The sequence below is a fragment of the Xiphophorus hellerii genome, chromosome 22 (assembly GCF_003331165.1).
Source record: "Xiphophorus hellerii strain 12219 chromosome 22, Xiphophorus_hellerii-4.1, whole genome shotgun sequence".
In the NCBI taxonomy this organism is placed as follows: Eukaryota; Metazoa; Chordata; class Actinopteri; order Cyprinodontiformes; family Poeciliidae; genus Xiphophorus; species Xiphophorus hellerii.
Genome location: NC_045693.1, coordinates 14072450 through 14093097, shown reverse-complemented (window position 1 = coordinate 14093097; position 20648 = coordinate 14072450). Strand labels below are relative to the sequence as shown.

The 20648-nt window shown below is 36.9% G+C and overlaps 2 protein-coding genes across 4 annotated transcripts in view; both read left to right on the top strand.

Moving 5' to 3' along the window:
• rassf4a (Ras association domain family member 4a) overlaps positions 1–12802 on the top strand; it is a 33000-nt gene extending 20198 nt beyond the window's left edge. For all 3 annotated transcript variants that reach the window (XM_032553919.1, XM_032553918.1, XM_032553917.1), the window contains 8 exons: positions 6424–6530; positions 7677–7756; positions 9637–9806; positions 10215–10316; positions 10391–10442; positions 10530–10651; positions 11830–11927; positions 12337–12802. In XM_032553919.1, the coding sequence (XP_032409810.1) occupies positions 6424–6530; positions 7677–7756; positions 9637–9806; positions 10215–10316; positions 10391–10442; positions 10530–10651; positions 11830–11927; positions 12337–12406 (801 nt within the window). In that variant the 3' untranslated portion in view covers positions 12407–12802. The remainder of the gene's footprint in view (positions 1–6423; positions 6531–7676; positions 7757–9636; positions 9807–10214; positions 10317–10390; positions 10443–10529; positions 10652–11829; positions 11928–12336) is intronic.
• A 1166-nt stretch (positions 12803–13968) lies between these two features.
• Positions 13969–18173, top strand: LOC116713688 (peroxisomal N(1)-acetyl-spermine/spermidine oxidase-like). Its single transcript, XM_032553914.1, has 10 exons — positions 13969–14260; positions 14605–14781; positions 14879–15006; positions 15130–15317; positions 15762–15943; positions 16259–16428; positions 16589–16674; positions 16812–16924; positions 17412–17563; positions 17691–18173. The coding sequence occupies exons 1-10, from the start codon at positions 14107–14109 to the stop codon at positions 17805–17807; spliced, it is 1467 nt and encodes a 488-aa protein (XP_032409805.1). The 5' UTR covers positions 13969–14106; the 3' UTR covers positions 17808–18173.
• The last annotated feature ends 2475 nt before the right edge of the window (positions 18174–20648 follow it).

The window sequence follows — 20648 nt, the reverse complement described above, 5'->3', positions numbered from 1 at the left end:
CTTTTTCTCCACTGTTTGTTCAATAGGAGTTTCAATAAAAAAATTAAAAATTTAAATTATTAAATGCAGTTACTGTGTGTTTTTCAGTGGAACAAGTTAGACTCTTTTATGTGACTCTTGTCCAAGAGACGTATATTACAAATGGTTTTCAAGGGCATTATCTGAGTTTGTGGGGATGCAGCCATATAGTTACCTAAAAGAGGACATAATAAATGGTTCTTATCCTCATTTTTGTCATTATTACAATAGTACCACAAAACATCAGGATAAAACTTTAAGTCGATATTGCCCATGCTTAAATGGGTTTGTAGTTCAGGTCCACGAAGGCCTGAATACTACACAGATTAATTTTGCTATGACAATTGCGATTTGACCACATTAAACTACAATTTCTTCAGTGAGAATAGAAAACACAAAAAAGGAGGAGGCGTGGCTTCAATATTTAAGAATACCATAAATTGTAGTAAAATCTCTTTGGGTCACTTCACCTCTTTTGAGTATCTTGGAATTGAGGTTAAAGGCCACAAACGAACTTTGACTGTAACTCTGTACAAAACTCCAACTTTTGTGGAATGAAGGTTGTGTCTGGTAAAAAGAAATCTCCATGGAGAAATGCACAAACAGTTAGATCTGCAAGACAACTCTGCCGTAGGGCAGAACGAAAATGGCGTAAAACTCAACTCCACGTTCATTGTGACATCTATAAAGAAAGACTACGTAACTATCATTTAACACTAAAACATGCAAGAGAGGCTTTCTTTGCAGATGTCATAAACAAAAACATTAACAATGCTCGAGCTTTATTTGCAACAGTTGACAGAATCACAAACCCTCCTGCGATGTTACCACCTGAATTCCAATGTATTGCTGCCTGCAACTAGTTTTCCAGCTTCTTTTCAGAGAAAATTCAAAAAATCAGAGCATTAATCTGTACATCCACTATAAAGCCAGTACCAATGCTGTGCCCAAACAAAACAAATACAGGAAAAATGACCCAATTTCAACTACTTAATTATAAAACCCTACAGGAAATTATAAGTCAAATAAGCTCCAGTTCCTGCTGTCTGGATGTTTTACCCACACATTTCTTTAAGAAAGTCCTGCCTGTTATTGCTGCTGATCTGATCCAAACAGTAAACTCATCGCTCTCATCAGGCGTTTTCCCCCAGGCTCTGAAAACAGCAGTAATCAAACCACTTATAAAAAAGAACAATCTGGACAAATCACTAATGCAGAATTACAGGCCGATCTCCAACCTCCCATTCATCAGCAAAGTTATTGAAAAAGCTGTGTGTAAACAATTAACTAGCTTCCTAACTATAACCAACCTCTTTGACTCCTTCCAGTCTGGTTTTCGTGCTCACCACAGCACAGAGACCGCCCTCGTAAAAGTGTTCAATGACATCCATATAAATACGGACTGTGGCAGAACCACAGTGCTGGTTCTGTTGGACCTCAGTGCAGCTTTTGACACTGTTGACCACGACATATTACTGAATCGACTAGAGAGTTGGGTCGGACTCTCCGGTCCAGTGCTTAACTGGTTTGAATCCTACATAAAGAACAGGGATTTCTTTGTTTCAATTGAAAACTTTTCATCAAAGAGGTCAAAGGTCACATGTGGGGTACCCCAAGGTTCAATCCTAGGACCCCTTTTATTCAATATTTATATGCTCCCACTAGCTCAGGTTATAACAGGAAATAATATTAGCTACCATAACTATGCAGATGACACACAGCTCTACATTACGATGTCACCAGGTGACTCAGAGCCCATCCAATCACTGAACAGATGCTTAGAACAGATAAATGTGTGGATGTGCCAAAACTTTCTCCAGCTGAACAGAAACAAAACTGAAGTTATTATTTTTGGACCTAAAGAGGAACAATCTAGAGTCAATGCACAGCTTCAGTTATTACAACTGAAAACTAGCGATCAGGCCCGAAACCTGGGAGTAGTGATGGACTCTGACCTGAACCTCCAGAGCCACATAAAGACAGTCACAAAGTCGGCCTTCTATCACCTGAAGAACATTTCCAGGATTAAAGGACTAATGTCTCAGCCAGATCTAGAGAAACTCATCCATGCGTTCATCTTCAGTCGTATTGATTATTGCAACAGCGTCTTCACAGGTCTGTCCAACAAATTAATCAAACAGCTGCAGCTGATCCAGAATGCTGCTGCTCGCGTTCTCACTAAAACCAGGAAGATAGAGCACATAACACCAGTTCTAAAGTCCCTCCACTGGCTCCCTGTAGCTCAAAGAATAGACTTTAAAATACTGTTGTTAGTTTATAAATCACTGAACGGCTTAGCACCACAATACATTAAAGATATGCTTTTATTGTATGAACCTTCCAGACCTCTCAGGTCTTCCGGTTCTGGTCTGCTCTGCATCCCCAGAACCAGAACCAAACGAGGAGAAGCAGCTTTCAGCATCTATGCACCACGAATTTGGAACAAACTTCCAGAAAACTGTAAAACAGCTGAAACACTGACTTCTTTTAAATCTCAACTGAAAACCCACCTGTTTAGAATTGTATTTGAAATGTAATCAATTACAAATTTATTGATGTAACTTGACTTAATGATTGATTCTATATTGCATTGTGATTCTGTGTTTGTTATGATGTAAAGCACTTTGAAATGCCTTGCTGCTGAAATGTGCTATACAAATAAAATTTGATTGATTGATTGATTGATTGATTGATTAAACGTTTCCTGCAGACCAGGGTATCCTGAAAATGATTCACAGTTTTAACTTGTGTTCTGAGTTATAATCTGGCTGTTTAGCTGCATGCAGTAAATTGCGGCTTTCTAAACATATGTTGAACTTGTTTGCCTTGAACCAGTGTGCGCCCTCGGGGTGATGTAGCATCCAACCGTGTCAGATCGCCACAACAGCTGTAGGAATGGCAGATGGCAAATATGACCTGTCTTTATAAACCTTTATAAACAGGCTACAGTAATAAGACTGTGCATGGTTTTTCATTCTGGTTCCATCTCTTTTCTCCCCCCTTCTTTTATCTTTGCTGATGATGTTGTTTTTATCATTTATGCTTCTTAACCTGCAGGCTGTTCCAGTAAAACTGGGGCTCTTGCTTTTGATGAATTCACGGTGACATAATGATTCTCAAGGAATGGGAAATTTATTCATTTCAGTCAATAAGTGACCTGTTGCAACTTGTGTTAAGTGCTGGAGTTGAACAAATCTTCCTGCAAAACTTGACGTATTTGAACTTTTTTGATTTAAGATTCATGTCTAAAACAACAAATGCCAGCTGTTCTTCTCACTGTCAAATGGTCACATCATGCCACCAGACTGCAGAGTTTCTGACTCGGCAAAAATAATCCCATGCACTTTATCTCATGTTTGCCTTTTTGCCAACTGTTCCTACTACTTTTACCCGTCATACGTCTCCAAATGTCATTGATGACGTCAGATTTCGTAACTGGATCAGGGACGGCTCGTACTTAAGTTGTTTTTGGCCAGACGACAGTTGGGACCGATTATTTGCTGGATTTGTTTTTTTTTGCCTGGGCCAAGTTGCTGGTTTTAATTCGACCCGCCTCTCAGAAGCTGAAAAGAATAATGGCCAAAGGTGTGTGCAGATTTGATATAAAACGTGTCTGAACCTGAAGGATTGTATGGCTTGAACCGTCTTTTAAGAAGGAATTGCGTCTCTTATTGTATAATGTAATGTGATGGACAACAGATCCCGTATAGGCTTAAGCCGTTGGACCTCAAAACTTTGAACTATTGTTGGTGGGATTTATCCTGTCTGTCATATTCAATGCTCTCTTTCTTTTTGTACTGTCTTGGCTAATAGAGTTTAATCAAATGGGATTTACAAAATATTTTAAAACAAGTAAGGCAAGTTAATTTGTAAGAAAAGAACAAATTTGCAAGAAAATTACATTTTGATCACAAAAAATGCATTTAGAAATGTTTGAAATATTAAAAAGCTAATTTCAAACAAATGAACTGATGAAGTAATCTTCAATCTCTCTGGGAAAACTACAATAAACAATAATATCATGCTTCAAAAGGAGCCAATCGTTTCTGCATATCTCAGCTTCTGGCTTCTCTACTGAGCAGTAAAGATTAAATTTGGCCTGAGAAAAAAGTCTTGAGGAACTCCACATATGACCTTTGCTTATTTAAATTTGTATTTGCCAAGTGACACAAAGGGGTCTCATCTGCCAAAGGACGATGTGTAAGGAAAACAATTAAGATTCAAGAAGTAACCAGAGAGGATTGGTTTAGACCAGGGGTCTCAAACTCCAGTCCTCGAGAGCCGCAGACCTACAGTTTTTAGATGTGCCACAGGTACAAAACACTGGAATGAAATGGCTTAATTACCTCCTCCTTGTGTAGATCAGTTCTCCAGAGCCTTAATGACCTAATTATTCTATTCAGGTGTGGTGCAGCAGAGGCACATCTAAATGTTGCAGGACTGCGGCCCTCGAGGACTGGAGTTTGAGACCCCTGGACTACATGATTGATTACATTTGGATCATTTTTATCCCACCCTCTCTATGAGCTCTGGCCTCCTCCTTGGCAAACAAGAAGTAATGAAAAAAGGAACCCTTTTCCATCAGCCTCAGTTTCTTTCTGTCTTACAGGGTTCTTTCTGCAGAACTTTAAAGAGGCATTATTGTAGATTCCCTTACAACAGGGGTGTCAAACTCCAGTCCTCAAGGGCCAGTGTCCTGCAACGTTTAGATGTGCCTCTGCAGCACCACCTGAATAGAATAATTAGGTCATTAGCAAAGCTCTGGAGAACTGATCTACACAAAGAGGAGGTAATTAAGCCATTTCATTTCAGTGTTTTGTACCTGTGGCACATCTAAAAACTGCAGGACAGCGGCCCTTGAGGACTGGAGTTTGACACCTGTGCCGTACAAGTAAGCATTTGTGAAAAATATATGTAGTTTTTTCTTGTTTTTCTTATGCAATCACTTTAATCACTTTAACATCCGAAGATGTATTTTTTAAAGTAGAGATTAAACTTGGACAAAATGGTTAAAGTAACGGTAAAGGTCCTGACCAGCTTGACTGAAAAGTACTTCACTTTTGATTGCTTTGACATAAAATATATAAATTATTTAAGGTTTGATTTTGGAAGCCTGTGTGGTTTCTTGTTGCCCCACCACAGTGTCTTTAACCAGAGCTGCTCCTTGAAATCCGAGCCGCACTGTCACTGAAGTTAGAAACCAGGTTATTGTGTTGCAGCATGTGTCCCCTCCCTGGTTTTAGGGGAGGGAGCATGGGGCTGATTCTTGAAGTGGCTTAGTGAAACATTTAGCAGAGTACTTTATGACATGGACTGCCATATCCCTAGGGTTTTACTTGTAAAACAAAATCAAGAACCCTATATAATTATCTTTCCACTTCACAATTGTGTACTACTTTGTGTGGGTCTGTCACATTAATGTCAAATAACATACATGGAAGTTTGTAGTGGTAATGTAACAAAAATTTGAAAGAAATATGAGAAAGCTTGCAGTTGTAAAGTTTAGCCAATGTTTACCTTTATTCCTGTGTTTACTTTTTAAAGAAAATTATTAAAGCAAAAGCTTTACTGCATTTTGACCGAGCTTTTTGAACATTTCTTGACTTATTTCTCCCATTTGCTGTTTTCTTGATGTTTCCAGTGGTTTGTTTTCTGTAGAGTAGAATTTAACCCAAAGGCAAAACAGAAACTCAGAGCTTGCATCACCTGACCTGCCTGACCTTTTAACTTATAAAAACAAATTTTTGTCTTATCCTTTTTACTTTGGTGTTAAGATGTCTGTGACAATCTGATTGAAACAAGTAAAACCTATGTTGAAAGACCCATGTTGTATTGCGGGTAATGACTTAGAAATGGTGGTTATATAACACATATTTTCAAACTGGGGAAACAAAGAGCCTTCTTAGTCTGCAATTATAATATTCACAGCTGCGGTGTTATTTCCTGTTTTTATGAAAAATAAGCGTAATTAGCTGCTGACTTATGCCAAACTATTCAGGTCAAAAGATTTTCATTACAATTACTATTTCTCCTACATATGTTACACTTATAGATGTAAATTATAACAGTTTTTCCTAAAGTAAAGGTTATTCAGAACTATTTTTCTTCTCTAAAGTTATTCTCATTTATGTTAAATTAAAAGCCTCACCCTGTGTCTACGTGACCTACAACACTTGCTCTTTTCTGATGCCCCCTCAGACATGACTTTACTCCTCCACTGTGGAAAAAGGGGACAGCCCAACCTGACTGACTTTCTCCAGTTTTCAAGGCTTCCCTGTGCAGCTGAATGCGACTGTTCCAGCACGTACACCTGAAACTCAGCCGCTGTGGCCGTCGGCCAAGCAGGATTTCCTCCCTGAACATTTCTGTTGATTATTATTGTTCTGCGTGGCTCTCTTTGTGCAGGAGGATGGACAGCTCATCCTAGAGGGGCTGCTAAACATTTACTGGGGTCTGCGCCGACCAATAAGACTTCAGATGTTTGATGACAACGAGAGATTTCGTCTCAACAGGTTAAGCCGTCTGATTCATACTTCATGCAGAGGCCTTAATGGGCTCAACTGAGAAGAGAAGGTCATGTGAGAGCAATGCTCTCTTGTAAAAACCTGAAAAAGTCATTGTTATCACAATAAAGTTGCTAAGTTATATCAGTGTATTACTCTTTTTCATTTGCCTAATTGTAGCTTTTCACTTCCTTGAGAAAATAGCCTTGCAGATTAAATTATACTGCTGTCAAACTATCTGACCACTACCCAGATTATAGCAGTTTTGATAACCATAGTCTGGTGTCAGCACTGTAGCATGAACAAGACTCTTTTTGCCCTTTTTGGCAAGGAAAATGTAATCTTACTCTAAAAACATGCTTTCAGTTTTGGAGTTTTGACCAATATTTGGAAGCCAGATGTGAAAAATAAATAAAAACACAGGTGTTTGCATTGGGCGACGAGTTCATCATCACCCAATACAAACACTGACTGATGGCAATATTGTCATAACATAGAGTTTAAATTTAGTCTGAAGTGACAAAAAAGGTGATTTGTATGGAACTAAAACCAATTGCAGCTCAGTAAAAGCTGCGTATTGATGAAGAGCTCCACATAACATTATAATCATCATCAAAATGAAATTTGTATTGGATTATTGATATGGCGGATGAAAAGGAGTGATGATAAGACTGATCTTTGTGGGACACCTTCGGCTACAATAAAAGAGTTGAAAGTGAAGCAAACTTCTTAGTGATCCATTTGAACACGTTACATATTTGAATAAAAAATCTTTTTCCCAAGAAGTACAGCAAATAAATACAAGTAAAAAAAATCTTAGCATATAACATTTAAATTGTTGGTCTTTTTAATAAATATTGTAATTTTATTTGAATATATATGTGTACTTTTTTGTTAGACATAATGAAATAAGAACAGTTTTAATATGTGTTTTAGACTCAGTGAACAGCTAAATAGATGAGGGGTTATGAAACTAACATTTCCTTTCAGTGTTCACTCAAGAAAGCAGGCAAATCATTTTAAGTGCTGAAAAAACTTATTAAATCAATATTCATGCAATGGCTTGTCTTTTACTGTTATTTGTCCACTCCAGGAAAAGGCAGACAGCCATAAAATTAAGACAAAATAATAAATGAACGTTCTTTTCTCTTTCAGGAATGAAATATCTACTGCGGCAAAGCAGGCATCTGCAGAATCCAACAATAACTCATTGAACAGAGAACCTAGACCGGCTGGTGAACGCAAACACGTGCAGTCATGCCTTCCCTCTTAACAAACACAAACACACACACACCCAGACCTCTTGGATTAGTGCGGATTACACGTAGTGAGACGCACCCTCGCAGGTGCTTTATTCAGCAGGTCTTGTGGAAAGCTTGTCGCACGTGTTAGTTTCCTCATATGCCAGCTACACCAAATCAGATCAACAACACTATAAATAAACAGAATTACACTACTTATGTCCATCACGTTGGCTTTTGCAGCCTGTTTGGTCAGTTGCTCCTATCTGCTATGACAGATAAGCAACAATGCAAGCTTCCTTTGTGCATATTTTATTTATATGTGTTGACACAGTGTTGCATTGTGTCAACAATGCAACATTGTTGACAGTTGTTGCATTGTGGAGTTGCATTGTCACCACAAGCCCTGCTTTATTCAGCAGGTCTTTTGGAAAGCTTGCCTCACGTGTTATAGGTTCCTCATATGCCAGCTACACCAAATCAGATCAACAACACTATAAATAAACAGAATTACACTACTTATGTCCATCACGTTGGCTTTTGCAGCCTGTTTGGTCAGTTGCGCCTATCTGCTACGACAGATAAGCAACAATGCAAGCTTTCTTTGTGCGTATTTTATTTATATGTGTTGACACAGTGTTGCATTTTAAAAACAAAGTTCTTGAATTGTGACACCTTTTATAAATTTTATTTAGTCCACATGTAAAATGCAACTCAACTCTGCAATAACATGTCTAAGCAGCTTAGTGGATCACAAGAATACAGTAACCGAGGCATGTAGTGTTTATAATTGTATCAAGCTGATTGTCTAAGAATGAAAATTTAAGGGGTTTTGTCATTCAAAATCTAGTGGCATAGATTTCCTTTTGTACACAAGCTTGTTTTGGTTTTATTTTGTGTCCCAACAGAAAATGGGTGGAAGAAAATACTATTTAAAGCTTCCCATATCGCATACCCAGCATTCATAGATTCCAATAACATAAACAGCTTGAGATATTTTGCTTTAGCAGTTTTGGAAGTCAGTAGAGAATGTTTTCCTATTGCTGCAACACTTTTTGTCAAACAACCTTAATCACAAACCATTTATATATACAGTATATATATATACAGTACAGACCAAAAGTTTGGACACACAGTTGTGTCCAAACTTTTGGTCTGTACTGTATATATACAGTATATATTTATATATATATATATATATATATATGTTTCTTCATAGCATGAAGAACAAGCTTTTTAACTTCCTGAATGAAACAGTAAAAACACTTATTAGTCATGATTTTTAATTAACGCATAAAAGGGTACTGAATTAGTAGTGTTTGTTGAACCTATTTTAACAGGGTACCATTCATGACTAAAACAGCTAAGACAGTCTGTAATTTAGGGTTAAAAATCTTGGCCACTTGCTGTTAATTTTCCAAGCACTCTAGCAAGTTTGACATTAGTGCTGTCTTTTACACTTACGTAAGTTTTAAACAAACTCTTGCTCCAAAGCAGAAACTTTCTCAACACAAACCTCATTGCAGTGAGGCAACTTAAGTTGATACAGTTAAGCCCCAGCATGATTCATATTTCTGACAGATTTCGTTTTAAAAGGATTTAATTCAATCCATACGTTTGTCTCTTAGAATTGGAAATGAGACAGGTAATAAAACAAAGTAAAGGGACTATCTTACATTATTCTTTCTTACAAAAAAATGTAATGTTGTTAGCATTTAACCATTGTTGAATATTTTAAGTCTAAATAATTTCACTTGCTAATATTTATTTGAGAAATCCCCTTTATTTTTTCATAGTGTCATGCAGAGTGTGGAGGGAACATTGGAACAGTATTTTATTAAAAATGTGTAAGCATAATTTATTTCTTGCTTTAGACGGTGATATTGGGGGTCAAGAGGAAGAGGACTCCCCCCAGCTGCTGAGGACCAGGAGTGACGCTTCCTTCATGCGAGTTCAGAGGAGGTCAAACACACACACTGCCGGAGACCTGCAGCGCCTGCGCACACACAGGTTCTCGATCAACGGCCACTTCTACAACCACAAGGTACAGTGAACAAAACACTCTCAATCAGCTATGTGGTCACTTTAACAAATCCCCTTGTTGAGATATCCCCAGATGCAGACGGGCGGTGGTTTCCTTTGACTGTACTTCTGCCGAGTTTCACAATGGCCTGCTGTGGGCTGATTTCATTATGAGCCACAGAAAACAAACTTAAGGCAAAGTTACCCGCATTAGTTTCTGCTTGATTCAGCATGAGTTGATGTTGATGTTGAACAGAGTCCAGCTGCAGATGAAAGGATTTCCTTTCTCCCGTTGCTTTCCTGGCCAAAATGTCCGACGTGTTCATTTTCAGGAACACACACTCAACTTTTCAAGTGTACGAGAGGTTCTGTACTAAAACAAAATGTACTTTACTCAAACATACTGGTTTATCTGTTTTTCTTCATTCAGACGTCTGTTTTCACACCAGCTTATGGTTCGGTCACTAATGTTCGAGTAAACAGCTCAATGACAACCGGACAAGTCCTCAACCTGCTGCTACACAAGTTTAGGGTGAGCACAAGATCCTGGCTTCAGTTTTTTCTTATAAATTAGACTTGAAATAATGATTATTTGTTTTATTTAAGGTTGAAAACAACTCTGAAGACTTTGTCCTTTATATGGTACATGAGTCTGGAGGTAAGACTGTAATTGCTATGGTTTTGTAGATATAGGTATTTGTTTTTGTTGGTAAGCAGTTTATTTTCTTTTGTGCTGATCTGGTAGAAAGGACACGACTGAAGAATGATGAACACCCTCTGGTCACTCGCGTGCTGTACGGGCCCTGTGAGAAAATCTCCAAAATCTTTATCACAGAAGCCGACCTGGGAGAGGAAGTGACATACGATGTGAGTCTTAGTCTTGCTCACCATGTGACTGTTCTCTGGAACTGTTCTACATAAGTGATGCTTTTTATAATATTTTGATAGGTTTCAATGGGCCAATGAAGGATATTTGGGCTAAATTTAGGAAGCTGATACATCACATCCTGTTTTGGGACAAATTTAACAATAGACTAAGATGACTGAATATCTATTGTGATGCTGCTTGATATATTTAGCGTTTTCCAAATCTTTCTTATTCTTTGAAGTTTTCCATATTTTGCAAAGATAAAACCGCAGGCTTCCATGCTTTCATTCTCATTTTATCTAAGAGACAAACACAAAGTAGCTTATAATTATTGAACAGAAGAAAGTGATACATGTTTTTTCCTATTTTGTGATGCCTAAATTAAGTACAGTATTCATAAGGCAGACTAAAAAAATAGAGAAAACTTATGTGCCATTTAATGGGAAATGGTTTATAAATCAACATAAATTTTCACATAATTGTGAAGTGGTGGAAAAAGAATCCATGATTTTCAAGGTTTTTTTCATTAACAATACACCCTGGAAAACATCCATCCCTAAAGTCCTAAAATCCAATGCCAATTCCCATGAAAAGTCACATAATTAGTGAACAGTCACAAACAAATCCATATGAAACCTCTATAGTTTACCTAATGTCATTTATAGGACACAGCAAACACATGAAAGGGGTTTCTTCAAAATATTTCGCCTACATGCCAAATATGATGTGTTGTGGAAAAAAACTGTGCGCCATTCCCAGTGTGAAACATGTTGGCGGCTGCATCATGCTGTCAGGATGTGTTCTTCCAGCACGGACAAGAGCAGGAAACCTGGTCAAAGCAGATTGGAAAATAGAGGGGGAAAAAAACTGGGAAATAGTGGAAGAAAACATGTTAGAGGCCACAAAACACTGGGATTGAGGTTCAGTATTTAGCAGGACAATAACAGGACAAAAAATGCATGACTCTAAATACAGGGCAATGCTCAAAAACAAAGAGTTGTTTGAGACTGCAAAAGAAATGAAACTGGGATAGAGATTTATATTTTCTCAGGACAACTCTAAGTATACAGTGAAAGAAAGGTACAGAAAGGTACAAATAAAGCTATAGGTTATTGCATTTTCATATGCTAAAATGAATTTATATTTTTATTTGATTTTTTTTTCTTTCTCCTTATAGGTTGCTCAGTACATCAAATTTGAAATTCCGGTTTTAGACAGCTTTGTAGAGAAACTCAAAGAGGAAGAGGAACGTGAAATAGTTAAACTGACAAAGAAGTAAGTGAACAGTTACTCAGCAGGAAAAAATAAAACTCTCCACTCCAAGTATTATGTTTCGTTATGTGAAGCTAATGAAACTTAAGCATTTTAAAATTGTTTTCTGCAGAAGATAATCTTTCCTGTAACATATGCAGTTAGCATTTTAAATATTGCATAGAAACGAAAAACTTATTGACAGAGGTAAGTTTATTACATGACAAAATAACTTCTTAATATTTCAAATCATACTTAATGTTTAATGTGGCCAGCAGTGTGAAAAATTATGAAGAGACTTTTAGCTAATTCCAGTTTTTCTCCAACTATCCCCTTGAATTTTAATAATATATTAAACCTATTTAATGAATCAATTAATGTGCTGCTTTATGTCTTTGTATGTGATATTATTTGTGCTTTTTCTCTCCTGCAGGTACAGCGCGCTGAGATCTATGATACTGCATCAGCTCGAAGGCAGAGGTCACAGCAGTGACCGAGTATGACTGTTTCTGTTTGTATGACCTAATGTAATTGGGTCTGTGGGCGGGTGGGTGTGTGTATACAAGGATTGGGAGATACACTAATGACTGTTGATTTACTATGGGACCATTTCCCAATACTGTAATGATTGTAAAGTTGAACAAGTGCTTTTATTGAAAAATATACTTGTCATTTTGTCTGATCTACTTTGTATCATGTATTCTTGATGCATTATCACACTTTGTATATGTAATTTTAATATTTACACATTTTGGATAAATTTCCTTCTGCACATATTTATACCCTGTTTTTGTAATAATTAAAATTGTAATAAATCGTCCTAGTTGTTGTGCTGATCCCTGGATCTCGACTGGCACCAAAACAATGATCACAGCAAGTTTCAATCCAAAAGAATGTAACAAAAACCAAACCTTTTTTTTATTATTTCCCTGACTTCCACTAAGAGATTAGCATTGTTTTTCTGAGTTACATTGCTGGCCAGCTAGTTCCCACGGGATGTATATGTGTGTCTATCTACATTACACAATGGAAGTATTCTGAGAGGAGGCCAGTTCCTTTTTCCCACAGTGGAAATGCTATTTATTATTCGATGATGTCACAATCAGGTGACTTTTGTTGTACTTAGATTATTGTTGTACTGACATTAACACAGTTTTAACGAATTACTCGTGAAAAATAAAGATGCTCTCTAGCTAAAACTTTACAAAATATCTGAACAAGGTGAAAGACATGAGACAAAAAAGTAATTCATTTGAAAACACACAAATAAAAAACAGAAGAACTTTGGGTTTGGTTTGGATTGAAGTTTTTTCTTCCCATTTAGGATTTTCTTTTCCTTTGCCTCTTCTTGAGCAACAATGCCAAGAAGAGGGCATTGTTGCCCTCTTCTTGTTCAGGATGGGAGACGAAGTGTAAAAACTGACATAATCTGGTGACTTCATTAGAGAAATAAGTTGAATTGCAATGGAGTGGTATTTCTCCCTATAATGTCAAACCTGTGAATTACTCACAAAATTAATTTCAAAAATTGAAAAAGATTCATCTTTAAAGTATTCGACATATAACATTCTGCTCTGTTAGTTAGTGTCCACTAGATGCCAGTATAACTCGAATGAATCTAACAGGATCAAACCTGTTAGAATATTACGTGTCTTTTAGATGCTAATTTGTTAGCACAAGTTAATGATAATATTCTAATTTACAACAAAATATGTTAATTATTTATGTTTTCTGTAAATACATAAAGATGGAGCCTGTTTGAAATAATTGCATTTGCAATAAGTTTTTTTTCTCTTCTTCTTCTTCCAGAAAAATAATACAATAAAATCTGTAACTCTGGGTTCCCTTATAGCATAATTATAAGCAACCTCCAGGTTTTGGGGACTCAATATGTCACATGTTGTACTGTCACCAGACCAGAATGCATTCGGAGTCTTTTCTATGGATAACAGTGAGGTTTTTGTGGATATCAGATGAGTCATTTCTAACAACCAGTTCAGCCTCAAAAAAAGGTGCAGCTCAGGTGTGTCCTTAATCCGCTCACTCCTGAATTACTTTGCAAGAAAGCCAGACTTAATCTACACTCAACATCTCGTAAAGTCGAGAAAGCCATGGGTCTTTACGAACAGGGAAGCGGAAGTGTGGAAGGTGAATAAAAGGTGAAAACTCGTTACAGAAGTTAGTCTGACTCACTGAACCAGACATGGCTGAGAATGTGGATGCAAAAATAGTGATCATAGGCTGCGGGATAGCTGGGATCGCAGCGGCTCACAGGCTGGTTAAATCTGGGTTCACTAATGTCCGGATACTTGAAGCCACTGGAAGAAGTGGAGGTCGAATTAAAACTGGCAGACTGGGTAAGAAACCAAACTCAAGACCTTTCTTTATGTCTGCAATTTGGTTTCTAGGAGACTTGCAAACAGTAAGACCAGATAATCCATTAGACATTATTTTTTTAAGGTTTTAGATTATGTAAGTTTAACTAAGAAAAAGTAGACTAACCTATTTATAATTTTTTAGTAGTCTCTTTCTATCTTGTGACATTATTATTATTTTATTATGTTGTTGTAATTAGAGTAATTGTTGTGCATATGATTATAATTCAATTTCCACCTAGGGAATAACCATTCTGAATCTTTTGAAACAACGCTGTTTAACACTTTAACTTGAATCCATTTGCATCTTTTGTGTTCCTCCACAGGTAATACCATGATAGAAATTGGTGCAGCTTTTATCCACGGTCCGTCTGAAGAGAACCCAGTGTTTTGTCTGGCCCGTGACTATAACCTCCTGGATCCTAAATCCCTCACGCCAGAGAACCAAGCCGTGGATGTTGGTGAAGATCCTCCTCTGGTTCCCAACTGGTTTACCAGTTCAGGTGAAAGGATTAGTAAACACATTGCATTCTCAATCAAAATTAAAATAAATGTTGTAGTTATTGTGAAAAAAAACAAACAAACATATGTTTTATTCAGGTCAGAAGTTGAATCCTGATGACATGGATCCTGCGACAGAGTTGTTTCATGAAATCGTAGACAATACTCCAGAGTCCACGAGTGACACACAATCCTGGTCGAGTGTTGGAGATTTCGTGAAATCTGAGGTACATTTTTATTCAGGAAGAAAAATCAAGAAATAATTCCTTATTTTCACCAAAGCAAGGAAAAACAGAGATATGTAGGTGCTCAGATGTATTTTTTTGTTTGTTTTTTTGCCCTTTATGCAGTTTCAAAGGCAAACAGCAACGAAGTGGAAAGATAAAGATAAGCACACCAGGCAGGTTCTGCTGGGTGCTATGAATTCTATGCTGAAGGAGGAATGTTTTGCAAGTGCTACTCACTCACTGGATGACTTAGATCTGATTGGATTCTCTATGTACCTGAGTATAAAAGGAGTGGACTGCACATTCCCAAGGTTTGCACACATGTTAGACCAGAAATAGCTGTCACCAGACTGAGGGAGTGTCGTTGAATTTATGCTGCAGGATGTTTTGCTGAAATGTAGAAATAAAATATACCTAACAACATCGCTTTGTTTCTGAAAAATAACCACATTTATTTGCAATTTTCATCTCTACAAATTAGGGTTAATCGATTTCTGAATACTGTAGGATAGAAAACTAAATAGACGAAAATACAAAAAACGTGGAATTAATAGGATTTTTTTTTAAATAAGAAAGAGCTGTTTAATCCACTTAATTTCTTTTTACTCATCAGGAATTACAATAATTATCCGATAAATACAGAGTTGCACAAAGTCAGTGCAATCTCCAAATACCTACTGCTCAAACAGTTTTATTTTGTTTTTCCCTACCTGTAAAGTAGTCTGACTTACTGTGTTTATGCTCTTGTCTGGCAGTGGTGCTGAGGGCTTAATCAGCAACTTGATGTCAGAGCTCCCCGCCAACTTGGTGTCATACAGTCGGCCTGTACGCTGCATTCACTGGAGCTACAGCGAGAGTGAAGAGAATGCTGTGACGGTGGAGTGTGAGGATGGGGAAAAGATTAATGCTGATCATGTCATTGTCACCGTGTCTTTAGGTGGGCTTTTAGGCTATTTTGACCTTTGTGGCTTAAAGGCTTTGTCTGCAAGGACGTTTTAGGCTATTTTTAATAATGTCTTACAAATCCAGCTGAATGAAAATGTGATGCCGCAAATGATTATTGCTACAACAAATAAATGTCAATAAGTACAAATAGAGGAAGTGAGTTTTACAGACAGCCTCTTGCAGTTTACAGATTTTAAGATTATTGACTATTAAGCTCACCCCTACCCCCCCACCACCACCCCCAACCACCCCTATAAAGCTCTAGCATTACATTTTTTATTGTTTTTTTTTTTTTGTTTCCATTCAGGATACCTGAAGAACCATCACTCAACTCTGTTCTCACCTCCTCTTCCTGCCCAGAAGCTGGAGTCCATTCAGAAAATAGGATTTGGAACATCTGACAAAATCCATGTTGAGTTTGAATCCCCCTGGTGGGATGCTGACTGTGAGATCATTTATCTGGTGTGGGATGATGAGGTTTGTAAAACTGCTCTTCACAAATACAAAGATATTTCTAAAGAGACTAAATCAATATGAATTCTGCTGCATAAAAAGATCTTGCTGATTATTCTAACACTTCTGAACCATCAACCAGGTCTTAAGTCAATCCTGTTGATATTTTTTTTGTCTTTTGCAGGAGGATATTTCAGACCATGTGTCAGATATAAGCAAAAACTGGGTTAGGAAGATCTCATCATTTAATGTGGTGAAATCCTCTAAAAGGTCAGCAACATAACAGTATTTATGTTACTGTTATGATTTAAATTGAAATCATAACAGTGTGATTTTAATTGAAATTTAACAAGCAAGCACACAAAGCAGTGAAAGATCTAACTTCATGTTGACTATGAACCCTATAGTGGAAGCCATGTTCTCTGCGGTTGGATTTCTGGACACGAGGCGGAGCACATGGAAACACTTCCTGAGCAGGAAGTTAGGCGTTCCATCACAGAGCTCATCCATAGATTCTCAGGTGATCCTTACTTCAGAAAAAAATAAGAACACGTGTTGTTTTCTTGTTTTCATAACAGGAATTTATAAAACATTTCCCTGTTAAGCAACTTAGACAATCTAATTATTATTACCCTGTAGATTTATGCATACATGGTATCCTTAAGTAATTAAAAAGGACTTTTTGTAGAGCTATGATCAATTGTTTTCTGTTACTGTAGCATTTTGACAGACATTGCTATTTACAGGGTAAACATTTGCCACTTGTCACGACTGAGCCAAAGCTGACTTTCAAGTATTTCACAAGAATTTAGCTATACTTTTCAGATTGCTATACTCAAAAATAAATTAATAAGGGAGTTCATATTTGAAAAGCATGTAGCCAGTATTTTTCCCATACTTTCCTATTTTATGTTTTTTCATGGAGATCAGTGTCAGTATTTTTTCAATCAAAAGTACATGTCTATGTTTGTAAATAGTCTGTTTTTAATATAATTGTCTGTATTTAGGAGACCTGACCATCACACCTACGAGAATCGAGTGTACCCAGTGGTTTCATGATCGCTGGACGTTGGGCTCTTACTGCCACCCAGCAATCGGTTGCACAGCGGAGAATTTTAAGAACATGATGGAGCCCTTGCCAATGATAGAAAAGCAGGAGGTTTACAAATTAACATTTTTTATTTAGACACAAGCTTACATTTATCTTGACCGTGCGCATGCAAAAAAAAAAAAAAAGTTAATCTGTAAAGCTGTTGTCATTTATAGACTTTATGTTTATGCTTCAGCCCCTGCAGGTGATGTTTGCTGGAGAGGCCACTCATCCGTCCTACTACTCAACCATGCATGGAGCACTACTCTCTGGCCGGAGGGAAGCTGACAGACTCATCTCTCACTACTCTTAAACCAGTCCCCTCCATCCCCAAGAAAAGTTGAAAATTAATCCCCCCTCAGCATGAAATTATAATTGCTGTCCTTCTAATCAGGTGATACCAGCTATGTAAGGTCTTTATCTTTGAACAAAGAATCTGTAAGCTGTTTCTCAGAACACATTAAACTCCTGAGTTATCATAAATGTATGCTTTTATAAATGTCTCTTAAAATATCTGGAAACTCTGGTGCAAGGTACACAAACTGTAGATACAGAAACGGGATCAGCAGAGGCAAAGTCAAAAACAGGCAGTTAATTAACCTGAAATATATGCAACAAGTAACAAATACTCTGTAACTGTGAATTGAATTAATAAATTTGGGGTCAGTGGGTCAAATGATATTTGTAGTTATTTTTTAGCTTCTGTACCTATTTTTCTCTAGCAAGGAAATAGAACAATGTTTCAGAGGTGGAAGGTAAAACGAAATAGATCTCCAGATATGTTTTCACTGCGTCCAAGTTTGCAAACACCAAGGTTGGAGTTGAGAGAAGGGCCTGACGTCATCCATGCTTGCTTCCGGGAAAACAACAAACGTCTTAGGACAATCTGGACTTGGATGAACATAATAAGAACCCAAAAGTTTTCTTCATACCTACATCAAATATTATGGGAAAATGGACAGAATCAGGGTCATTTTTAATGCCATGCTTTAGAACCATTCAGTTAAATAAATTTGCAGATTGACCAGCCTGGATATACTATCTGAGCAGTTTATGTAATGCTATGATAGCATCATTTTTGGGAATGCTTCGAAGAGCAAGTGTAATGTAGGTATTATTGTACATGCATACCTACATAAAGTCACAGTGAAACAAATCATTAGTTGAGCTGAATAAATGAAAACACATAAAAATGAAAAGATAATTATTAATATAGAAAGTTAAAAGCAAAAAGGTTATATTGTTTTTTACATGTATGCAGATTTATGCATATATATCATAAATATAACATTTATTAAGATAAATATTTTAAACCTATTCATTAAAAAGATTTGTACTTTTATACTGCATATGGTATAGTCATATTGAGTAAATTACAACATAATTGAAAATGTATTTATTTCAGTAACACAATTTACTAAGTGAAGAGTAATTATATGCAGACTAATGTCTTCATTCATTATTGAAGATAAGGATTTTTCAAATACAAGAAAAAATGAAAAGATAATTTGTAAAGTTTTTATTTGCTTCTATATATAAACTGATAAAACGTATTAGCTCAGAAGCTAATAAGGTTATAAATATATATATATATATATATATATATATATATATATATATATAGTATGCAGTGTTGTATAGTAACGAAGTAAAAATACTTCACTACTTTACTTAAGTACATTTTGGAGTACTTCATACTTTCCTGGAGTATGAAAATGTTTGATGACTTTCACTTTTACTTCACTATATTTCCGAACTCAATTGCGTACTTTTACTCCGATACATTTTCAATGTGTGGTTTAGTTACTCGTTACAAAAAAGCGAGAGAGAGAAACGAAGTGTTTTGACCCCACCTACTGATTAGCAAGCAGGCTACCGAACAAAGTCGTAGCCTGCTTGCCTGGCTTGTTCATCACCTCCAATAGGATACACCTGTTTCGCTTCTCCCATTGTTGGGGAAATCAGAAATCGGAACACCTTGCATCGGGTGGGAGGGGGGTCGAACAGAGAAGAGTGCTGCCCGCACTGACGCGGCTCAGGGATTACGTGACACGCAGCGCCGTGCCCTATAATCCACTGTAAGCTATGTAATGTGTTTTGAGGCAATTGACCAAAATCCCGGACAATTTTTAAATTCCCCCCGGACATCTTTTTAGGTCTGAAAAGTAGGACATGTCCGGGAAAAAGAGGACGTCTGGTCACCCTAGTTCAATGGGGGACAGAAGCCATAGCGATAGCAATTTAGACTAAATTTAACGAATATAGGAAAGGCATGCAAGTTCAAAACCACAAACCATTAACATGTGCTACTCTTTAAAACTGGAACAATTTATTAGCAGGTTTCATTTTGCCTGCACTTGGTTGGGTACATTATTTTAAGTTTATTTGACAAGTTTACCAAGATATAAGAAATGTCATTCAAACTTGCCTTGTTTTACTTTTTACTTGTACTTTTCATTACATTACTTGAGTACATCCATTTTTACAGTAATTTCCATACTTAAGTACAAGAAGTTTCAGATACTTTAAGACTTTTACTCAAGTAACATTTCAGTCAGTGACTTCGACTTTTACCAAAGTCGTATTTTGGAGAGGTACTTGTACTTTTACTTGACTCTGAGATTCCAGTACTTTATACAACACTGATAGTATGTATATTCGTTTTTTAGCTTATTTATATAAGCTAATAAAAACTTAGCTACGCAATTTTGCTAGGTTGTTTAATTAGTGAGTCATATACAGTACATGTACATGGTAAATATATATTTAATATCCTAAATTTGTTATGAGTGTAATTTATTTACTTACGGAAGTATTTTAAAAAGCTTTTATTTTGAAAGTGCGGACCAGAAGATATTTCCGACGCCAGTCTTTGCCATGAGGAAGTAGCAGGAGAACGTTATCCAGAGCAAGTGTGCTGCAGCTATGGCTGGAAACAGGAACGTAAACATTGTTATCGTAGGCGGTGGGATAGCGGGGATCGCTGCGTGTCACAGGCTGGTTAATTCTGGGTTCACTAATGTCCACATACTTGAAGCAACTGAAAGAAGTGGAGGACGAATTAAAACTGGCAGATTTGGTGAGTCTGGTGGGCTCAGAAATGCTGACAAAGAAGTAAGTGAACAGTAACTCAGCAGGAAAAAATAACTCAGCA

Bases quoted from the DNA above. Each gene is read 5' to 3' on its own strand.
- LOC116713688 (XM_032553914.1), top strand. From the start codon at position 14,107: ATGGCTGAGAATGTGGATGCAAAAATAGTGATCATAGGCTGCGGGATA. The intron at 15,007-15,129 runs GTACATTTTTAT...CCCTTTATGCAG, and splicing joins GAGATTTCGTGAAATCTGAG to TTTCAAAGGCAAACAGCAAC. The intron at 16,675-16,811 runs GTCAGCAACATA...TGAACCCTATAG, and splicing joins GTGGTGAAATCCTCTAAAAG to TGGAAGCCATGTTCTCTGCG.